Genomic DNA, 21,234 nt, shown 5'->3' with positions numbered 1-21,234 from the left:
ACAGGGTGGGGGGGCGCCTGGGGTCTTGCCTGGAGGGTGCGGAGCGGGGAGGGGGGGGCAGCCCCCCGTGGTGAGAGCAGGGCTGAGGATTCCTGGGGGGAGCGGGGAGGGGGGGGGGGCTCTGTTCCTGGCTCTGCCACGAAGTGACCTTGGCGAAGTCCCGTCACCTCTCTGTGCCTCAGTTTCCCCCATCTGTAAAATGGGGGTGGGGGGGTGGGGAGGGAGGGATTGGGGGGGGGGGGGGGGCGGGCAACGGTACCGACCATTGTAAAGTGCTGTGAGATTCCTGGATGCAATATTCAGCCCAGCCCCCTGCCAGTGGGGTGGGCAAGGACCCTCTGCCGGGACCCCCGCAGCCCCGGCCCCCCCCCCGGGGCTGGTCCTGCTCCCCAGCTACGACCCTCGGTGTGAAGGGGGGGCCGGGGGGGGGGGAGCTGAGGTGCACATTAAAGGAGCCTGAACTGGACGCGTCGCTCTCTGCTCGCGGCAGCGGGACCCCGCACGGTGCGGGGGGGTGGGACGGGGTCCCGGAGGGGGGAGCGAGGGGGGGGGGATGCTCGGGGGGGATCTTTGCAGCTCCCCTCGTTGCGGAGGCTCCCCCCCCCCCCATCCTGGGAACCTTGCAGGGGGTGGATGGGCCTGACGTGGGGGCCCCGAACCCCCCGGGGGGTGCACCGAGAGGGCTGGGAGCTTGCAGCCCCCCACTTGCTGGCTCTGGGGCAGGTTTGGGGGGGGGGGCGGCTCGTAGCAGCGGGTGGGGGCTGTTTGCGTGGGGCGAAGGCTGGGGGGGGGCCCAGGGGAGGCTGGAGTGGGCAGGGGCCGGATCCTGCCCACGCAGGGCCCTGTGTCGTGCTTCGGGGTGGCGCGGTGCGGTTAATGTTTAACTGCTGGTGCCTGTTGCGGGCAGCAGCGGCGGCGGCGGGCAGAGGCCGGGGGACATCGCGGTGAGCCCCAGGACCGCGTCCCGCCATGAGACGGGCAGGTAACGACGGGGGCTCGGCGCCTGGGTGCTGTCCTGCCGGGGCTGGCGTGGGGAGCAGGGGGGGACGCAGAGCCCGGGGGTGACACGGCGGGGCTGGTCTGCTTGACACGCGTCCGGCAGCATCCGTGGGTCCGTGGCAGCGGTGGGGACGGCTGGCAGCGATGTGGCGGGGACCCTTCCCCTCCTCCTGCCTGGAGGGGCTGCGGCGGTTCCCTGCTCCTGCCCAGCCAGGGTGCTGGGAGCACCAGTGGGTGCTTCGCCACTCGCCCACGGGCCGGGCCGGGGCGGCAGCCCTGGGACCCGCACCAGAGGAGCTCGCAGCAGGGGAGGTGACATCCCCGGGGCACGGTGGGAGCTCGCTGGTGGGTCCCCGTGTCAGTGGCCACTCGTAAATCCCCGGCGAGCGATGGGGAGGGAGGGCGGCTCGGGGCCGGGCTGCGAGCGTGCCCCACGGGGGAAACTGAGGCACGCGAGGAGGGCTGGTCGCACTGCGATCCGTGTCGTCATGCCGTGGGGTTTGCTCCTGTTCCCACGCATCTCGGGGCTTCTCCTCCAGCGGGGCTCAGCCCGGAGGCGGAGAAGCGGAGCAGCTGCCGGATGCGCCCAAGGGACCCCCATCACCCCCAAGCCGGAGGGAGCCGATGGCCGAGCCCACCCGCCCCACCAGCGAGCCAGGGCTGCCGGGTACGGAGCTGGGTGCAGGGGTGCTGAGCCCCCAGGCTGGGCTGGAGGTGTTCGGCCCCACTTCGCCTCCATGAAGTCCTGGCCGGGGGCTGCTGGGGGGGGGCCGGGGGTGGCCGGCCTGGCCTGGCAGCTCACCACCATCCTCCTGGGGCTGTGCCATGGCCCCCTCCTCGCCGGCATCTGCCGCCTGGCCGCGGGGCAGGCAGCCTGCTCTCATCTTCCTCTTCCTCACGGCGCTGCTCTGCCTGGCTGGCAGCCTCCTGCCCCTCCAGACGTGGAGGCACGAGGTGGCCCAGAAGCACCGGGAGGTCCCCGGGAGTTCCACCAGCACCGGGAGCAGGGACATCCCCGGGTGGTCCCCCCCCGTGCCCCCCGGTACGCTGGCCGTGCAGCATCATGCCCCTCCCTTGTGTCCTGAAGGCTTCACCAGCCCGAGCCAGACACGTCGTCTTCGAGGATGAGGTGATGTCACGGGGGAGACCCCCGGGGAGGGTCCCCCCTGCCGCAGATGGGGAGAAGGTGGGGGCCAGGTCCGTCCCCCCCGGGCTGGCACCCCGGCCACGCGCTGTCCCGGACTACGTGGTGTAAGTGACTCCCGCGGGGATGGGGGACGGCCACGGGATGGGGTGTCACGGAGCCCTGGGGACCCACAACACCCAAACCGAGAGGGTCCTGCCTGCCTGGGATGTGCGGGCAGCACCGCAGGCAGCGCCCGGGCTCTGTCTCCCGCACCCTGAGCCTCGTGGCCTCGTGGCGGTGCAGAAAGTTCCCGGCGATCCGGAGTCCCCGGCAGCGGGAGGGCTACAAGGGCGTCTTCCAGGACCAGCTGGCGGAATACACGGAGCTGCTCGGGGAGGTCCGCGGCGCGCGGCGGAGGCTCGGGGAGCTGGAGGCAGCGATGGGCCGGCTGCCCCGGCACGCCGGGAGCAGGACGGTGGGTCCCTCGGCAGATGCCGTACGGCTTGCGAGCGGTGTTGGGTGTGATGAGTTGGCTGGTCTCTGCGGGGACTCGGGATGAGCCTGGGGGGCTGCAGCAGGCGGAGGGGGGGGACTGGAGGGGACGTGCGGACACCCGCGTTCCTGCAGCTGAGAGGTGCGAGTCGTACTCAAAGGCACCCGCCAGCGGCTGGGAAATTAATGAGCAGCAGCATTTCTCGGCTACGCCCTGGGCGAGGTTTTCGCCGTGCAGCGCTGGAGGAAGGCTGGCTGCCCTCGAGCCCCCCAGGCTCGTTAGCTCCCGCTGCCTCGTCAGGGCCAGGCTGAGCCCCCGGGGGCTCCGGGATGTGTCTTTCAGCCCCACAGGGTGGGAGCAGGGTGGCCCATGTCTGGCACAAGTACGTGAGGAAGAAGAGGGTGAGAAAGGGAAGGGGTCAGGATCTGCTCCCCGAGCTGGGGGGCTGCTGGCCCACGGCCTCCGCGTGGTGCCTCTCCCCCTTCCCCAATGCTTGGGGGGGTCCCCAGGGCACCACAGGACCCCGGTGCCGGGTTCCTCCCAGCTGAGCACGGTCCGGCCGGCAGGATTTGGCTCTCGTGGAGAAGCAGCAGCGCTGCGAATACCTGAAGAAGAAGCTGACGCACATCAAGGCGCGGATCCAGGAGTACGACCGCGACGCCCACGACAGCGCCGTCTACTTCTGAGCCCGCGCACCGGCCGGCACCGATGCCGTGGGATGATGACCCCAGGGGGGACCCCGGGGGCTGGGTGCTGGGGAGGGGGTGCTGATGCTGCAGGGAGGCACCCGGTGCCCACCCAGCCATTGCACCCACGCGGGTACGGTGGGCAAACCCACAGGCTCCTCGTGCTGCTGGTTTTGGGGTCCTCTGGGTGCTCCGTACCCCAGGGAGCCTCGTGGCCCCCGGCTCCCCCCGGAGCTGCCCCGGGTGGGTGCTGCCTGTCCCTGCGTGGGAGCCGGGTCCTGGCTGTGCCCCCACCTCACCCCGTGTCAGTTGGGGAGAGCACCCCCCCCCACCCCACCCCCCCCAGACAGCGGGTGCAGCTGCAGGAGCGGCCAGAACTGGTTTTAATAAAACACGGTGATGTTTGGGGGGTCTCAAAGCGCATCCTGGGGCACCCAGAGGGGCTGGGGGCAGCTGGCCAACGCGTGTGTGTGTCCCCAGCGCCCGTGGGACCCTCCCGTGCTCAGGACAAGGCCCTGAGGGACCCCAAAGCCCTGAGGGACCCCGGGGGCTGCGCGGCCCCAGCCGGGGGTGCTCCCCCCGCTCCGGGCTCCCCCTTCTGTCACCCCGGCCAATGTAACCAACTCCCCCCGGAACCGCCGGGACGGAGCCGCCCGGGCTGCGGCGCTGAGACCCGGCGGCGGGAGCGGGGGCGGCTCCCGGGGCTTCCCCCCCGCCCCTCCCGGCCATCCCACCCCTCCCCGGAGGCGGAAACCGGGGCCGGGCCGGGGCCGGTCTCCAGCAGCGCCCGGCCGCCGCCGTGCCGCCGATCCCGGCTGCCATTTTAAGGTGAACAAAGAGGCGGAGGCGCGGGCAGGTGAGTGGCTCCGCGGCCGGACCGGACCCCCCCGGCACCGGCACCGGCACCGGGGGGCGAGGGAGCTCCCGGTACGGGAGGGTGCACCGGGGTCCCCGTCGCGCACGGGGGGGGGGTCCGTCCTTCCCCGCCGCCCCTGCGCGCACCGGGGTCCCCACCGGTACCGGGGTCCCCCCCGGCCGCGGGGTTCCCGGGGCCGCAGCCCCGGCAGGTGGAAGGCGAGAGGCGGTGGCTTCTCCCGGGGGAGCGGGGCCGGGGGCCGCTCTGCCCGCCCGGTGCCCACCCCCGGCGGGGAAGGGACCCCCGGAGCCCCCCGGTCCCGCGTCGTTCCCGCCGGCCCCGGGCTGCTCCGGATCTCCGCGCCCCGGTTACGGCTCCGGACCTCCCCCCGAGAGGGGTCCCCGCCGCTGCCGTGCCCCGACGGGGGGTCCCCGGTGGGGGGGGGGGGGGGTGTCAGACCGCGGCCCCGGGGGTTAATCCGGTTGGGATCGGGGGGTTTGGGGGTTTGCGGGGGCGTCGGGACACCCCGGGGAAGTGCTGGCCCTGACCCCCGGGGGCACCTCCTGGATGGCGGCTGCACCCCAGCACCCCCGTGCCCACCGCTGCTGCGGGTCGAGGGGTGCCAGCCCCCCCCCAACACACCCAAGGGGCCTGATCCTGCCCGCTGAGCCCCAGCACCCCGGGAGCAGGCGGCCGCGTTGGGTTTCCCACCAGGGTTCAGGTTTCCCCCGTGTCGCTCCCCGCTGCGGCCGGGGGGGGGGGGGGGGGTCTTCACACTGGGGGGGATCTCTGGGCCTGGGGGGTCTCTGCATCGAGTTTGAAAAAAACCCAAACTCTTGAAAACCCATTTGCCACTTTTCACTGGGGTTCCTAATGTGCCCTCTATTATTATTTTTTTTTTTTTTAATCCAGCCAGATCTGCTTACGGAGGAACCCTCGGGGTTAGCGCTAGCCTTGGGTAAGAGGTTTTCTGGTTTAATTAGAATTTAAACAATCCAATTCATTCAGGTGGTGTCTGGCGGCCGCGGTCGGGGGGGGGCCGGGGCCGGCGTGGCGGGGGCTCGTGCGTGGGGCAGGGCTGTGGTGTGACCTGGCAGCTTTTGCTGGGAGATGCTCGGTGAGTCACTTCTCTTCCCCGTGCCTCAGTTTCCCCATGAGTGGCGGTGACTCTGCTTGGCGCGGTGTTGGGCACGGGTGGGCGGCTGTTGGTGGTTCCATCGAGCTGGTGACCAAAGTCCTCGCCAGGCATGCGGAGACGTAGGAACCCGGCAGTGCCGCCTCGCACAGCCGCAGCACCGGTGCCGGCACCTCCCGGTGCGGGACCAGCTCCGACGGCTCCGTCCATCTCCCTGCCAGGCTCCCCATTGCCGCCCGCCCGTGCCGGACCCCACCGCCACCATGTTCAGCAAGAAGTCCTACGACGGCCCCCCCACGGGCTACGGCCCCCCCACGGGCTACGGCCCCCCCACTGGTTACGGCCCCCCCACTGGTTACGGCCCACCAACAGGCGATTACGGCTACAACTACGGCGCCCGCTCGCCCCCGCCGGGCTCCTACTACATCGAGGACGTGCCGCAGCACTTCTACAAGTGGACCTCGCCACCCGGCGTGGTGCGGATCCTGGAGGCCGTGATCATCCTGCTCTGCATCGCCATCTTCGCCTGCGTGGCCTCCACCCTGGCCTGGGAGTACACCTACGGCTTCGGGGGGATGTACGGCAACGGGCTGGGGAGCTTCTACGGCTCCGGCTACTACGGCAGTGGGTTGAACTACGGTTACGGTTACGGGGGCTACTATGGCGGGGTCACCAACCCGCGGGCGGCCAACGGCTTCATGATCGCCATGGCCGTGCTCTGCTTCCTGGCCCAGCTGGGGTTCTTCGTCGCCAGCGTCAGCAAATCGAGCGGCTCCCGCTCCCGTCGCTTCTACCTGGTGGTCATCGTGGTCTGCGCCGTGCTGGCCTTCGTCATGCTCATCGCCTCCATCGTCTACATCATGGGGGTCAACCCCCAGGCGCAGATGACCGGCAGCTACTACTACAACCCCTTGCTGACCATGTGCAGCAACACCTACCTGAACCAGTACCTCTACCACTACTGCACCGTGGACCCCCAGGAGGTGAGGGTGCACCCCAGCTCTGGCCAGACCCCCCCCCCTTTGAGCCAAACCGGCAACGCACGCCCCTGGCTCCGCTGCAAGCGTGGTGCTGAGCAAGGGCAGCGCGGGAGGGACAGCATCAGTGACCGCGCGTCCCTGCCCTTGGGATGGGTCCCCGGCCAGCCGGGGTTTTCCCCTTCGTCTTTAATGTTTCTGGTGGTATCGGTCACCGTTTTGGGGCCGCGGAGGGCAGGGGGTGGCTCTGGGTGCCGGATCCCAGCCTGGCTGTTTGCCGGGGTGAGCCGGGGCTGCGGGAGGAACCGGGACGAGCCGGCTGCCTGCGCCGAGGAGTTTCGGGGAGGGGACGGGCTGTCGTCCCGGCACAGCCCCAGTATCTGGTACTTTGGTCTCCCTGGTCGTAAAAGTATATGAAGAAGGTTGGGGCGGGGGCCGGCTGCACGTGCCAGGATGGGTGCAGGGCCAGGGTGCCAGCTGGGTGCCAGCTCTCCCCAAGCACCCACGATGCTGCTGGCCCAGCTCGGGAACCCGGCGGGTCAGTGGAGCAGCGAGAACCTTCAAAACAAAGTCCATCAGCCCCGGTTTCGGCTGGGGCCGGCGGGGATCCTGCGTGGCACATGGGCTGGGACTGGCGCTGCCGGTTCCCATCCGGCCAGGCTGGCCGTGCCGCATTCCTGCGCCCTGAGCGGGGCGGGGGGGAGCCGCGGCGCCCGTGCTGCTCTTGCTCCATGCAAAGGCCGAGCGTGGCCTAATCCGTCCTCGCCCGGCCCCGATTTCAGTGCAGCTGCAGGGACCCAGCGTCGCGGTGCGGGAGCTGGCCCGTGGCAGAGCCGGCAGCGGGGTCGGGGTGCTGCATGGAGATGCTGGAGGGTGCCAGCTCCCTGCTGCTCCCCGAGTCTCAAATTTGTGCTGTCCCCATGGGAAAATCCGTCCCCCCCCATTGCTCGAGCTGGCCCCAAAAGCTCTCGAACCCCTGACGGGCTCCATCCCGGCTGCCCGGGCACGGGGGGGGGGCCCTGCCCCGCTGCTCCCGCCGTGGTGGGGGGTCCAACATCAGGAGCCTTTGGGGTGAGGGGAGCAATTGCTGCGCAGCCCCAGGGAGGTGCAGGGCCCCCGGGATGAGGTCCTTGTAGCCCTGTGGGACCCCCACCCTGAGACACCCCCCCCCTCCCTCTGCCCCTCCAGGCCGTGGCGATCGTCTGCGGGTTCCTCATCGTCATTCTGCTCTGCCTCATCTGCTTCTTCGCTCACAAGACGCGGAGCAAGATCTGGAAGTACGGGAAACCGAACATCTACTGGGACAAGGTGCCGGTGGTCCAGGAGGGTCCCAACGTGGAGGAGTGGGTGAGTCTGAGGGTGGGCTGGGGGTGCTGGTGGGTACCTGGGCTGGGGGGGGGGGTGTCTTCCCCGCCTCCCCCCCACCCCCGAGCATCCTCCCTGCCTGTCCTTTATCAGAGGGGCTGAACGTGCCCGAGGCAGCGCTGGGTCCGGATGTGCCGGGGCGAGCAGGGGGGCTGCGTGGGGACCCCGGCGCTGCTCCCGGCGCTGGGGCTGGGCCAAATCCAGCCAGGGCTTTGTGCCAGACCCCTCTTTCTCTGCAGCTTGTGGTGCCCGGTCCCGGGGTGTTTGTACACCGCAGCAGGCAGCTCCCGGGGCGCGGTGTTATCGCCACCGGTGCGACGCTGTGCCCGGTGCTTGCCGGGTCCCTCCCTGTCACCCCGTTTGGGTGCTGTGTTTTTTCCCAGCCGGTACCGTTCCCTGGCACCGTGCGGCTTTGCACAGGGTGCTGGGCTGGGTGAGCTGGGCTTAAACTCCCTGAAAGACAAACAGGGTGGGATCAGATGGGCCGGGCGCCAGGAGCGCCGAGGCTCCGGGTCCTCTCCCCTTTGCTTGCCCTGCGCTCCGGCACGCCGGCCATGGGACGCTGCTCGTCAACGCCATTTGGTTTCGGTCTCGGCAATGATTAACTCGGCTCCGTGGGGCCGTGCCACCCCACGGCGCTGCCGCAAAGGGAGCCGGGGGCTTTGCAGCAACCAAACCGTCACCGTTTGGGCTTCGAATGAGCCTGTGTCCCTTGGGTGGGGGATGCTGGCGAGCCCCCCGCTGTGGCCCCGGGGAGATGCCGGTCCCAGCCTGGCCCCGCTGCGTGCCGGGACGTGCCCCGTCCTGTCCTCGCTCTGCAGCTCTCGGAGCCGGTGTCTCCGTGGGAGCCGGTGTCTGGGGAGGGTGCGGGAAGTCTGCAGGAGCCTTTGAAATCCGCCCGGCTCTTGGGGTGCTGCCGTGCCCCAGCCAAGGAGGGGCTGTGTGGGCAGGGGCTGCACCCCTGTCACCGTCCCCATCCCGTCCTTATCCCCATCCCTGTGAGAGCAGGGCAGCCCAGGGGGTCTCAGGCGCTGGGCTCCCCCCCCAGCACCCGGAGCGGGGACGTTTATCACGTTTAGCCCAAACCTTCGATGCAAACCCAGAGTGGAGCACAACAGTTGCTCCCAAGCCCCGGAAGGCTCGGCTCCGCTCTGTGCCTGTGTCCCCACGCCTTGCTCTGTGCCTGGGTCTCATATTTATTTGCATTTTGCAGAAATACCTTTGTTCTGGTTTATTTATTTTTGTTCAACGTCCCTCCCTTGCAAAGCATTTCCTGGCTCGCTGGGTGTCGGGCCGCCTGGGGGGCAGAACCCCGTGCACCCAGGCTGCCCCTCGCCTGCCCCTTGGGGGGGATCCCCGCTCTGCCGGGTGCCACCGTCCCCACTGGTGACATGTCCCCGCTCGGTGGGGAGGTACTGGAGTGTGAAACCCTCCCAGGACGTCTCGTTCCCTGTTTATGGTTGTGATCGAGATAAACGGGTGACCTTCGAGTGGGCGTGAGACACCGGGTGCCGCTGCCTCCGTCCTGGCGTGGCACGGCGACGTGGCTGTCCCCGCGCTGGTGGCCACCGGTGGCTGTCTCACATGGTGGCCCTGGTCAGGCAGAGCAGGGCCGGGAGCGACCCCCAATTAACGGCGTCTTCATTAGCGGGGGGGGGGGAAACGCTGGAGGAAGCGGCTTCACCGGGCCGGAGCTCGCAGCTGACGTCCCCAGGGCCGCCATCCCGGCAGGGACCGGCTTCCGGCACAAACAACCCACAAAGGCCAGGAAGGAAGGGGGGGAGGGACAGACGGACGCCCCACGTCCTCCTCGAGGAGCCCTGGCCCTGCTGAGCAGTGAGGGTCTGGGGGGGGCGAGCGTGCAGCCCCTGCAAAGCCTGGGGGTATCACCCTGGGGGTGCAGAGCGGGGTGCCAGGACCGCCCCCCCCCCAGCTGTACGTCCCTCTGTGCCAGTCTCCCGATGGGACCCCCCCGCCAATGGTGGCTCCGCGCAGGGTGACATCACCGGCTGCGGCGCTGGGGTCCGCGGGCCGTTCTCGGGGGCACGTCCTGCAGCCTTCCCCCCTCCCCAAACGCTGCTCTGCGGGGGCTCCCCCATCCCTTGCCCCCCACCCCCGCTGTCCATAGCCGTGCGGGACGCCCCAGGGCAGCTCTGCCAGGGCTCGTCCCCCTGCCTGTCCCCTGCCGGCACCCCAGGCAGGATTGCCGCGGCTGCTCCAGGGTTTCTCCAGCCCCGGGGGACGCAGACCAGTGTGTCCCCGTGTGCCCGGGGACCCACTCGAGGGCAGCCGAGTGTCCCCACCATCCCGTGGCACGCACCCGCGCCGTCCCGGCACACGGCTGAGCGCCTCTCCCCGCTCCAGGTGAAGAACGTGGCGGACGGGGCCAGCGTGCAGGACGAGACGGCCACGCTCGCCTACTCGGAGAAGCCGACGAGCCCCATCGCCGCGCCACCCTACAGCCCACCCTCCTACAGCTACACCCCCCAGAACGGGTACTACCCCTCCGGGACCTACAGCAGCCGGGGGTGAGTGGCTGGGCAGGGGACGGAAGGGCTCGGGGGGGGGGGACTGGGACACCCATCCCGAGCTGGCTGATGTCCCCACATCCCTCGTAGTGACCAGCCGGACCGGGTGGTCAGCCCCAGCCCTGCGGAGGAGAAGGTGCGGGAGCAGCCCACCAAGCCCCCCACCCGCCGTGGACGCCGGCGCCGGCGCAACCCAGAGCTGGACGAGTCGCAGTACGAGACCGACTACACCACGGCCGTGGAGTCCGGCGACGAGCGGGACCAGGACCAGTGGGCCAGGTGAGGGGCGGGGGGGGGATCCCGGGACCCCCCCTCCCGCACCCAGAGCTGCCCCCGCAGAGCCTGACCCTGCCCCTCTCCCGCAGCCTGTACCCCCCCATCACCTCCGACAGCACCCGCCAGAAGTACAAGCAGGAGTTCGACACGGACCTGAAGCGCTACAAGCAGCTCTGCGCCGAGATGGACGGCGTCAACGATCGCCTCAACCAGCTCAATAAACAGCTCGACAGCATCTCTGAGGACAGTCCGCAGTACCAGGTCAGGGCTCTCCGGGGTCCGCAGGGATGCCACTGGGACGTGGTGGGGCCTCGGGGATGGAGGCTGCGGGGCCTCAGGATGCTGTGGGGTGTCAGGGATGGAGGCTGCGGGGCCTCAGGATGCTGTGGGGTGTCAGGGATGGAGGCTGCGGGGCCTCAGGATGCTGTCGGGTGTCAGGGATGGAGGCTGCGGGGCCTCAGGATGCTGTGGGGTGTCAGGGATGGAGGCTGCGGGGCCTCAGGATGCTGTGGGGTGTCAGGGATGGAGGCTGCGGGGCATCAGGATGCTGTGGGGTGTCGGGGATGGAGGCTGCGGGGCATCAGGATGCTGTGGGGTGTCAGGGATGGAGGCTGCGGGGCCTCAGGATGCTGTGGGGTGTCAGGGATGCTATAGGACAGCAGGGATGCCGTGGGGTGCAGGTCACTGCGCGTCCCCATGTGGCCCCCACCCTCGTGGCCCCCAGCCGTGGTGCCCGCTGGTTGTGACACTCCCCCCCCCGCCCGTTCCCTCTGCAGGATGTCGCAGAGGAGTACAACAGGCTGAAGGACCTAAAGCGGGTGAGTGTGCGGAGCGCGGCCGGTCTCGGTTTCCAGCTGAAGCAGGGCTGGTGCGGTGCAGCTGAGGGGGGAGGTGGAAGCCGTGCCCCCCCGCCCCCGGCTGCAGCCCCTCCGCACAGCCGGCGCAGCTGAGGCCGGTCCTGCGCTGCCTTTCAGAGCCCCGACTACCAGACGAAGAAGCTGGAAACCAAAACCCTGCGCAACAAACTCTTCCACATCAAGAGGATGGTGAGCGACTACGACAAGGTGCGGGGGTAGCCTGTCCCATTCCCCCCCCCCGCCCAGGATTGGGCACTGGGGGGGGGGTCCCTGCTCCCCACCCATCCCCTCAGAGACTTTGGTGCATTTTGTACCTTTGGTTGTATAAAAACCCCAACCCCAAGATTCAAAACCACCCTGCGCTGTTGGTGCCAAGGGCGTGGGGCTGGAGGGGGCTGCTGGAGCGAGGCCCCCCCCCATGCCCCCCCGTGCCTTCCTGTCCTGCACAGCGGGGGCTGCGCGTCCCCTCCCGCTGCTGTAAATGTGTTTGGGGAGGGGCTGCAGCCCCCCGCTTCCTCTGCCAGCGTCGGGGTACCAAAGCGTGCCCGCAGCCCTTTGCCAGCAGGGATGCGCTGCCCGGGCTGGATGGGACACAGCACCCCTCGGCCGGGCATGTGGGGGGGCAGAGCCCTGCACCCCCCCCCCCCGAGCCCCTGGGTGAGCAGCCCTGGGCAGGTGTGATATTTCTAAGGAACTGGCTGAAACTGTGTATATTTTTTTTTTTTTTTTAAATAAACTGTATCTATTGATTTTAAATCAGCGAAGGGGCTGCAGCGGGGCCGTGCGCGGGAGCGGTACCTTGGGGGGGGGGGCCCAGGCTGGACACGGGGCTGTCCCGGCACGGCCCCAGCATTGCCTGAGTGCGATGGGTGCTGCATGGATCCTGCACCCCCACCCCTGCGTAGGGAGCAGCTGTGGCCCCCGGGCAGCCCCCCCCAGGCTGCAGCAGCCCCCACACTGCCCGGACACCCCCCCTGCCCCCCAAGACTGGTCCAGCCACTGGTGCTGCCCAGCCACACCAGCATCCCAGCCATACAGGGCAAACACAGCACCCCACTCCCAGCCCCTTCATGATGGGAGGACACCCCCCCCCCCAACACCCCCCACCCCGGGGGGGGAACCCTGAAGCCCCCCCTTTTCTCCCCAAAGAGCAGATACAAACCTCTGTGCTGGCTCCCGCTCCCCTCCGTGCCGCTGAGCCAGTTCCTCCCCAGCAGCGCGGGCAGCAGGAGTGATTCCCGAGGGCCTCCGGCATGGAAGAACATCACACAGAGCCCCCCCCGCCCCCCGATCCCCAAAACCCAGCCAATTTTAGGTGTCTTGGGGGGGGGGGGCTTAATTTTTGGGATGCTGTTCCCCCACTCTGCTACATCTCCCCCTCACCCTGGGGGGGGGTTCGGCTTTGCTGCAGGATAAGTCCCTTTCTCCCTCTCACAGTAGATCCCCGGCGTTGTAAGAAACATCTTTTATTGACTTCAGTTAATTTGTTTAGTATCATTGAACAAGGATTATATTTTCAGTGAATCAATCTAAATGACAAATCCCCGGCTAATCCTGCCTCCGTCTGTTTGCACGGTGGATACCCCTGAGAAGCAGAGCCTGGGGGCGGGGGGGGGGATCCCCCATCCCTCCAAAGTGGCTCTGCCCCGCCACATGTCCCTTCCTCCAGCACGCGTCAGCCCTGGGGACAAGGACAAACACCCCCCCCACACTACCACCCCCCCCCCCCCCAGCAGCATCACCCCTTTCCAGCCAGATTTTTCTTCCCCAAACCTGGCTTAAAAAAAAAAAAAAATTAATGAGGCACAGGAACATAGCGAGCGTGGGGAGGGGGGTGCTGGCACCCATCTCCCCCGCAGTGTGGGGATGGGGTGGGTGCTGGATCCGGCCCGGGGCAGGGGGGGCAAAGCACCGAGCAAGGCAGCAGGGAATGAACCCAGGGGAGAAGGGCTGGGTGCTGTGCAGCACCCAAAAAGGACTGTTTGGTTTGCACCCTGCATGGTGCATGGGTACCCCCCCATCCCCTCCCCTGTACCCCCCCCCCCGTGCCCCAATAGTGGAGATGCTTCAGTGGAAAGTGCAGGGAGGGGGCTGGGATGGGGCACGGACAAGCCCGGTCCCCAAAAAAAGGGGCTGCTCCAAGCTCAGCACACCAGTCCTCGAGGCTGGATACGGCCCAGCCGGGCAGGGGCAGCCCCCGGGCAGGGCACAGAGGGGCTTTAGACGGACCCTTTTTCCAGGATTGCCAGGAGTGGGGGGGGGGGGGGGCAGAGGCAGGGGACCCCTGCAGCACGACCCCCCCCAGACGATGGCTCTGCACACCCAGCAGCCCCCTTGCACCCCAGCCCGGCCAGTCCCACCTCCCATCGCCTCCTGTCATCTGAAATTCAGATTCGGAGGGGCAGCCAGAGGACGACGTCCCCCTCCCCGGGCTCCGGCCTGGCTGCGACACGGGCAGAGCGAGGGACCAGCCCCGGGGACGCTCCGGGGGGGGCCCAGGGAGCTCCGTTTCACAGGGGTACAGAAGAGTTCGGTGTCCGACAGCGGCGGCACAGCCAGTACCTTTGGGTTTAGGAGGACAACGCCGTGACCCCGCTGCTTTCGGGGGGAGCTGCGGCAGACGGAGGAGCTACGAGACAGCTGCGGGGCTGGGGGCCGGCGCAGTTCGGGGGCCCCCCAGGGACGGCACCGACTCAGGGCGCTGGAGGGAATCTGGGTCCGGCTGCTGGGGTTCCCCGGGGCATCCCCGGCAGCGGGGTGGGGGGGAGAGGCTCCGTCCCCTACTGCCCCGTCCCGTAGGGCCAGTTGAAGGTGCTCCCGGACAGCAGCATGTCCCTGATTAGTGTTTCGATGGGCGTCTTCCCCACCAGCCTCATGAAGAAGAGCTGGGAGATGAGGGCGGCCGGCACGGCCCGGAGAGCCGGCAGCCGTAGCAGGAGCCGGCCAAAGCGCTGGGGCTGCGAGGGGTACTGCGAGCGCACGTACTCGGTCAGGGCCACCTGCGCCTTCTCCTGCAAGCTCTCCACGTGCGCCGGGTCCGAGAGCCCGCAGGCATCTGCCAGAGGGATGGGATGGAGAAGGGTCAGCGGTTGGAGCCCCCCGATAACCCCAGCGAGCCCCCCAGCCCCTCTCCCCCACCAGCTGCTGTGGCCACGCTCCCGCCCGGATCAGGGATGCAGCCGGCCGCAGCAGTGCCAGACCCCGGCGTGGATCGCTCCGGCTGCAAAGCGCTGCTGCGGGCTCGTCCCTGCCTGCAAGGAGCAGGCGCCTCTGCAGCACGAGAGGAGCACGGATGGACCGAGGGAAAGGGCTCCCCAAACCCCTCCCGTGCACGGGGGGTAGCTGTGTCACTGCAGGTGTCATTGCTGTCACCCCGGGGAAGCTCAGCCCTGCGCCCAGATGGACGAGCTGGGATGCTGCAAGGATCACGAGGACCCTCTGCCACCCCCCCGAGAGCCACAGGATGCTCTCTGCACCCCAAACCCCAAAGGAAACGGGGGGCGCAGATACTCCCCAGGGGCTCGCAGCTCCACGGGGCAGGGATGGGGACAGAGCCCGGTCGCAGCACCGACCTACCCGGCGTGAAGAGCGCGATGGCTTTGAGGCAGCTGTACTCAGCTGAGTCCACCTGGAGCCGGTTGAGCTTCTCCACCTGATCCTGGAAGATGCGGATCTGGTCCATGAAGGAGACGACACGGTCGGCCGACATGGGGGAGGCGTGGAAGCCGGCAGCGGCCAGCAGCGGGGCCATGTGCAGCGGCAACGCCGACTGCGCCGCGTTGAGGACGAAGAGCTCGCTCCAGCTGAGCCGTAGCAGGGCTACTTGGTCAGAGACGGGCAGCTCGGGGAAGAAGGGGATGTTCCGGGCCCATTCCACCGTGCTGAAGAGGAGGCGGGCGGCCAGCTCGCAGATGTTGTCGATGCCCATGATGCTGCCCTGCTGCGCGTACTGCGAGCCGTAGCGGGCGGCGGGGTAGGGCTCAGCCCGCAGCAGCTGCGAGATGAGCTCCGACACCGGCTGCCCGTTGAAGTATTCCCCGCTGGGCATGGTGTTGGGGCTGGTGCTGGAGTGGGTGGGGGGGATCCGGCCCCGCTGCACGGCTGCGGGGGGGGGGGAAGGAGAGGAGGTGTCTGCTTGCTTCTGCACCCTGCTGCATCCCCCATCCCGCTCCCGGGGGGTACGCGGGGTTCCCTCTGCCCCGTGCAGGGTGAGGAAAGATGGGGATGGTCCCCCTCCCCGCCCGGCATCCCCGGCAGGGACGGATCCTGCCACCCCAAGGAACAATGGGCGGCTTTCAGGCGCTCGGGGAGAGGGAGGTGGTGCGTGCCACCCGCTGCGCCCGCCGGCGAGCCGCCTGCGAGAGCTACACTAATCTATTTAGCATCCCAGTGATTCACCAGCAGCTCCCAGGCTACCGGCGCCGCAGCTCGCCACGGCCTCCGACCAGCAGCCGGGCTGGGACAACGTCCGTGCCACCTCCTCCTCTGCAAGGACCCGGCGCAGGAGCGGCTGCGGCTCCGGCCGTGCCGTGGCAGACTGGGTGCCCCGCCGGCACCGCGGCCCCCCTGCGCTGGCTGCAGCGGAGCAGGGCGATTGCTACCCAAGGTCATCGCATGGCAGCAATCATTTATTTGCAAATAAAACGTCCATCTTGGAAGCGTCGTTAACCCTGGGGCACTCCCCCTCCTAATTGCATTCAGGGAAAGCCATTTTTCAGCTCCCCCCCTCTCCCATTAGCGCCCACTATTTGCTCAGTCCCTAGTAATTAATTTATGGGCTGTTCATGAGCCACTTAAATGAGCGCTCTAAATCATGCTAAGTGGCAATAATGCCATCTCGACTCCTCTGGAAAGGAGGGAATTACTGTCCTGCTTCCAGTATCCTTCCCCCTTGCTCCTCGCATTAATGCCACCTGCCGCTGAGCAGCCCCGGCACCACGGCAGAGCCCGTGCCGAGCCCCGGCGTCTCCGTCCCCGCACGCGCCTTGACGCGACCCCATCCTGCCGCGGAGATTCGAGATCCCGGCTCTTCCTTTGGGCTGAACCCCTCGTCCCGTGTGCAGCAGCCTGGGAAGCATTTGGGGTTCGCAGCCCCGCGGCGATGGGGAGCAAGCGGAAAGCAGCCCGGGGATTTGCACGGCTCTGGCTGCACCGGGAACACGTCCCAGCTGACCTCCACCGTGCCTGGGGCACCGGGGCTGTCCCGGCTCCAGGTGTGTCACCTTATCAGCCCAAGGCTCCAGCTTTTCCAAACAAACACCACCTGCGCTGCCGCACCGAGGGCAATTCAAGGTGGGGAAGAAAAAAAAAAAGGGGGGGGGGAGGGGGAAACTGGGGGGTTTTGATGCAAACAGGGTTCCCGGAGAGGTGGGAGAGCACCCGGCAGCACCAGGAGCCCTCGGCCGGCGCTGCAGCAGCCGCACGTTGCAGCGGTGGGATTCGTCGGGACCCCTCGGGAACCATCCCCGTCCCCGCGGCGTTGGCGTTACCTTCCTTCCTCATCCCCACGCGGAAGCACTTCTTCAGGCGGCAGTACTGGCATTGGTTGCGGTGGTGCTGGTCGATCTGGCAGTCGCGGTTGGACCTGCGGGCAGGACCGGGCAGATGAGGTGCTGGGGAGGAACGTCGTAACGCCGCCGGGCACCGGGGGGTCCCCACGCCCTGTCGAGCTGCTCCGTCACCCACCTCCCCGCCGCCCCCAGGCAAAGCCCTTCGCCTCCGAGCGCGGCCCTCACCGCGCCGGCCGCGGCCATGCCACGCCGGCCCCCGGCGTGCAGACACAGGCGCTCCCAGGCGGCACTGAGATGCTATGGAAACCGCGATTTCCTACGGCAGGGGCTGCCAGTTCGTCTTGCCAGCCATGCCCGGGGCTGTAGGAAACCTGGAGAGACCCCCAGGGCTCCCGTCCTCGGGGACACGTAAGGATGGGTGCCGGGGAGCGATACCCCGTGGCGCGGCACGCGGGGAGGGAAGCGGCGAAGCAGCCCCCGGCCTCCCCCCCTCCGAGACGCGCGTGGAATTTCAACTATTTCCTACCAGGCCGGGGCTGCCCCCGCGGCCCCTCGGGCATCGAGCGCTTGCAGGCGTCCCCCATGGCGGTGGCACGGCCCCGCATCCTCCGTGCTCCGCTCTGGCCTCGACCGGACCCTGCGAGCGCGGCAAAGCAAAACCCCGATGCGACGCGCGTGCCCCCAGCCCCGGCCGCAGGGATGCTCCCCCCGCCCCACCCCACTTCCATCCCGAGCAACCTCGGAGCCTGCAAGGGGGTCGTACCCCCCCCACCCTGCCCCGGCACATGGGTCCCGCATCCCGCGGCCGGGCACCGGCCATCGCCAAAGCCAGCCGCCGACCTCCGCTCTCTGCGGGGAGCGACACACTGGACAGACTGGGGGAAGACGTTCCCGAACGGCATCGTTAGCGTCCAAACTCCCCCCCCCAGCCCCGATTCCCGTGGGGCGCTCCTGCTCTCGGGTCCCCGCGCGGCCGAGCGACGCGGGCGCTGGCGTCCCACCCAAAGGCTGTCGCGGCAAACGGGGAGGAAAGGGGGTTATCAGCAAAACGGCGATAAATGAAGGTATATAAAGCAGCAGCCAGGAAAGTACAGGCAGGGCCGGGGCACGGCGGCGTCCGGCAGCAGCTCGGCTCTGCCTGGGAATCCTGACATGAATCTCCTCATCCCTACACGACTCCAGAGGCGAGACAGGCAGGGATTCCCGCCGCGCTCAAACCGGAATTAATTCACCCCGAACATCACCACTGCGCTTAGCACATTTTAAAACGTGTTGCTGATAAAAAGTTATTCCAGCGGAGAAGTGATAGCTAATCAAAATGTCAGATTACATCTTCATCAGCTGCCTGCGCCACGGCGGGGGCAAAGCTCCCAGCCCCGCGGCCGAACCTCCCGGCGAGGGCCCGGCTGACCCTCACCGCGGCCTCGGGGCACCGTCCCCAGCACCAGGAAAACCCAAAAATCATCTCGGCTCCCGCCAGCGGCTCAGAGCGAGTTTCCCAACTGATAGGCTGCAGCGACCTGGGAAACCGTGAGAATACAAAAGGCGTATACTGTGCTAATTATGTAATTAGAACATGTAATTATTTAGTGCAAGAACTAAACTGAATCCAACTCACTTTTAATATTCAAATTAGAGCAATCCTGGCTTGATGCTGCTTTTGACTCCTTGAACAAAGCAGATGCCAGGGCTGCCGGGGGAGCATTGTTCCCGGCCCCTCCAACACTTACTCCCTACTTGGAAAACCAACATTTTCCTATTGCACCGAATCGCTTCCCAGGGCAAGGAGGGGGGAAAACCTCCCCAAAACACCTGAAGTAGGTGCCCAGATACCAGTGACAAGCGCAGGATAAAAGCTCGGATGCTCGTAGGCCAGGAGCGGCCCCTCCATCACTCCCGCACCTAAGCGGCATCTGGGACGCAGAGTCCGTCCCTCTCCCGGGGAGCCCTGATTTGGCCTTTCCTTTGTTCCAGGAAACCGGAATTTCTCACAAGCCATATTTACTCCCCATCTTCAAATCATTAATCCTGAGCAGCCGCTCGGCTGAGTCTGCTGATCAGATGGGGAAACTGAGGCAGGGCCGGGGGGCGATGCGCACGCTGCATCCGCACACGCTGCATCCCCCGGCAGGCAACGGGGAGGATGCTGCAGGACCGGGGTAACGGGAACCGAACCCTGCCCCGCGCCCGCAGCTCCGCGGCCACGAGCGGCTCAGCTGACGTCAGCCGGGACCCGGCAGCGCCGGTGCCGGGAGCTGCCGGGAGAGGAGATGCTGTGCACGGGGGAGGACGAATCTAGGCCGCCCAAACGAGAGCAAGGCGGCTTGGAGACAGCTCCCGCCGCAGGAGCAGCGCTGCCCCTTCCCTTCCCTTCCCTTCCCGCGGTGTCTCAGCACCACAAGATGAAGCTCGAAGCAGCCGGCCCCCCTCGGGCAGGGAGAAAGCGGGGTGCAGAGGTGGGGTGCCCCGCTCCCAGCCCGGCTGCGCGGTGCCCATGGCTGGGATGTGGGTGCCATCCTCGCAGCACCCTCTCTGGTTTAGCAAACGCCGCCGGAAGCACTTGCACGTGGATCCAGACCTGCGAGCGAGCCCCTACACACGGATTTACCCCCCCCGGGAACAGCCCGGGCCCAGGGGTTCCCCATACGAGCCAGCCCGCCCGACGCTCCTTTCGAGCCCAACAGAAACTCCAGAGTTATTTGCAGCTCCAAACTTCGCAGGGGTCGTATCCCGGTCCCACCGCCGGGCCCAGATCCGCGGCAGCGCCGGCCCGAGCGCGGGGGTCAGCAGGGGCTGTGGCCCCTCTCCCCGGCATCTCACCGGATCGGCGCCCGCAGCACGCCGGGCCGTTGACACCTCCGGTTAAAATTATACTCGCTGCCGCACTGGTGCGTTCTCTGGGTAGAGCGGCCGTGACCGAAGTGACTCACGGCCACGGTGCGTTTGCAGGCATCAGCCTGGAACGGCAATTAATGCCGGAGCGGAGCCGGGCGATGACGAGGACCCGGACACCGGCTGTGCCCCATGGCCCAGGGGACGAGGCAGCCGGGGCATCCATCCCTCCGGGAGCTCGGGACGCCCCGGGCGGAGGGGCTGCTTATGTGGGGTACAGAGCAAAGGGGGGGGATGGGGGGATCCCGTGCGGCTGCACGAGGGGCCCCCCGTTAGCGCTGCGGCGGGGCCGGCGCGAAGCCACGCTGGGGACCCTGCACCGGGCGCCGCCGGGGAGCCGCAAGCGTGCCAGGGCTCTGCCACCCCCGGGGGCCCCCGCCGAGCCCCCCCCCCCCCCCCCCGCCGGTCCCCCAGCCCCTACCTGCAGGTGTAGCAGAGGTTCCTGCGGATGCTGCGCTTGAAGAAGCTCTTGCAGCCCTCGCAGGTGAAGACCCCGTAGTGCTTCCCGCTGGACTTGTCCCCGCACACCACGCAGTCCACCGGCGCCCCGGCCCGCTCCTCCTCGCCGTGCTCCGCGTCGCTGCCACCGCCCGCCGGGGACTCCGCCGCCTCCTCCCCGCCACCGCCGCCGCCGCCGCCGTTGGGCTCGCCCCAGCCGCCGGCCACCATGGCCATGGCTCCGCGGCCCCGGGGCTCAGCACCGGCCCCGCCGCGGCATGGAGCGGCGCCCGGTACGCGGCGCCCGGCGCCTCCCGGAACGAGTTAAGCAAGTTTTTTGGGGGGTGGCAGCCGCTTTGGGATTTTTATGTTGGGTTTTTTTTTTTTGGTTGGGATTTTTTTTTTTTTTTTTTGTTCCCTCCCTCCCTCCCCCCCCCCCAATCCCAGCGCTCTCCCCCTCCTCCCCCTCCCCCCCGTTAACGGGGGGGCCCCGCGGAAACTTTGCGGCGGCGGGAGCGGGGCGCGGCGGGGCGCATCCCCCCGCGGGGCGCGGAGGCTCCGGGCGCGGCGGCCGCCCCGGGGCTCGGCCGCATGCGGGGGCCGCCGCTGCCCGCCCCCGGTGGCTCCTCCGCTCCGCGGCACCGGCAAGGAAGGAGGAGGAGGAGGAGGAGGAGGAGGAGGCGGCGGCGCTGCCCCGGCCCGCCCTCGCCCCTACGGGCCCCGCCGCCGCCGCCGCTGCATGCAGCCCGGTCCGGGTCCGGGTCCGGCGGGACCCGCTCCGCCGAGCCCCGGGGCTCTCCCCGCCTCCCGCGAAAGAGCAAAGTTCAGCCGCTGCCGCGGTGGCCGCCCTGGATGCTCCTCCCCGTCCTCCTCCCCTTCCGCTCGCCGCCGGGTCCTGCCCCGGCCCCGGCCCCCGCCGCCGCACCGGGCCGCCCCCCGCCGCCCCCCGCCCGGGCCGGGCCGGGCCGGGCCGAGCCGAGCCGGGGGTGGGGTGGGGGGGACCGGGGGGGGGAGCGGGGCAGGCGGCCCCACCGCACCGGGCAGGGCAGGGTGGCCGAGGCTGGGCACGGCGAGGGGCCGGGCGGCTCCGTGGGCC

At 68.5% G+C, this 21,234-nt stretch overlaps 3 protein-coding genes across 12 annotated transcripts; 2 read left to right on the top strand and 1 right to left on the bottom strand.

Moving 5' to 3' along the window:
- Window positions 1–911: 911 nt before the first annotated feature.
- On the top strand, window positions 912–3,727 carry OCEL1 (occludin/ELL domain containing 1). Of its 2 annotated transcripts, none has more exons than XM_075776502.1 (5): window positions 912–982; window positions 1,539–1,666; window positions 2,087–2,250; window positions 2,429–2,600; window positions 3,185–3,727. In XM_075776502.1, exons 1-5 carry the CDS (start codon window positions 970–972, stop codon window positions 3,302–3,304), a joined length of 597 nt encoding a protein of 198 aa, XP_075632617.1. In that variant the 5' UTR covers window positions 912–969; the 3' UTR covers window positions 3,305–3,727. The 2 variants fall into 2 exon arrangements, with proteins under 2 accessions (XP_075632617.1, XP_075632616.1); XM_075776501.1 differs by having other exon boundaries at window positions 2,372–2,600.
- Window positions 3,728–3,846: 119 nt separating this feature from the next.
- OCLN (occludin) lies at window positions 3,847–12,062 on the top strand. 9 transcript variants are annotated; one of them, XM_075776496.1, is made up of 10 exons: window positions 3,848–4,160; window positions 5,169–5,277; window positions 5,517–5,631; window positions 5,668–6,278; window positions 7,461–7,619; window positions 10,002–10,165; window positions 10,256–10,444; window positions 10,531–10,702; window positions 11,218–11,259; window positions 11,416–12,062. In XM_075776496.1, the coding sequence occupies exons 3-10, from the start codon at window positions 5,559–5,561 to the stop codon at window positions 11,515–11,517; spliced, it is 1,512 nt and encodes a 503-aa protein (XP_075632611.1). In that variant the 5' UTR covers window positions 3,848–4,160; window positions 5,169–5,277; window positions 5,517–5,558; the 3' UTR covers window positions 11,518–12,062. The 9 variants fall into 9 exon arrangements, with proteins under 9 accessions (XP_075632607.1, XP_075632605.1, XP_075632602.1 ...); XM_075776493.1 differs by lacking the exon at window positions 5,169–5,277 and adding an exon at window positions 5,073–5,118; XM_075776494.1 differs by lacking the exon at window positions 5,169–5,277 and adding an exon at window positions 5,073–5,118 and having other exon boundaries at window positions 5,406–5,631.
- Window positions 12,063–12,748: 686 nt separating this feature from the next.
- Window positions 12,749–20,512, bottom strand: NR2F6 (nuclear receptor subfamily 2 group F member 6). Its single transcript, XM_075776504.1, has 4 exons — window positions 20,122–20,512; window positions 16,788–16,882; window positions 14,875–15,399; window positions 12,749–14,353 (listed from the first exon to the last, which is right to left on the bottom strand). The coding sequence occupies exons 1-4, from the start codon at window positions 20,373–20,375 to the stop codon at window positions 14,079–14,081; spliced, it is 1,149 nt and encodes a 382-aa protein (XP_075632619.1). The 5' UTR covers window positions 20,376–20,512; the 3' UTR covers window positions 12,749–14,078.
- Window positions 20,513–21,234: the final 722 nt, after the last annotated feature.

The sequence above is a fragment of the Balearica regulorum genome, chromosome 26, assembly GCF_011004875.1.
Source record: "Balearica regulorum gibbericeps isolate bBalReg1 chromosome 26, bBalReg1.pri, whole genome shotgun sequence".
NCBI classification, from domain to species: Eukaryota; Metazoa; Chordata; class Aves; order Gruiformes; family Gruidae; genus Balearica; species Balearica regulorum.
This window is presented reverse-complemented; position numbering and strand designations above follow the sequence as displayed.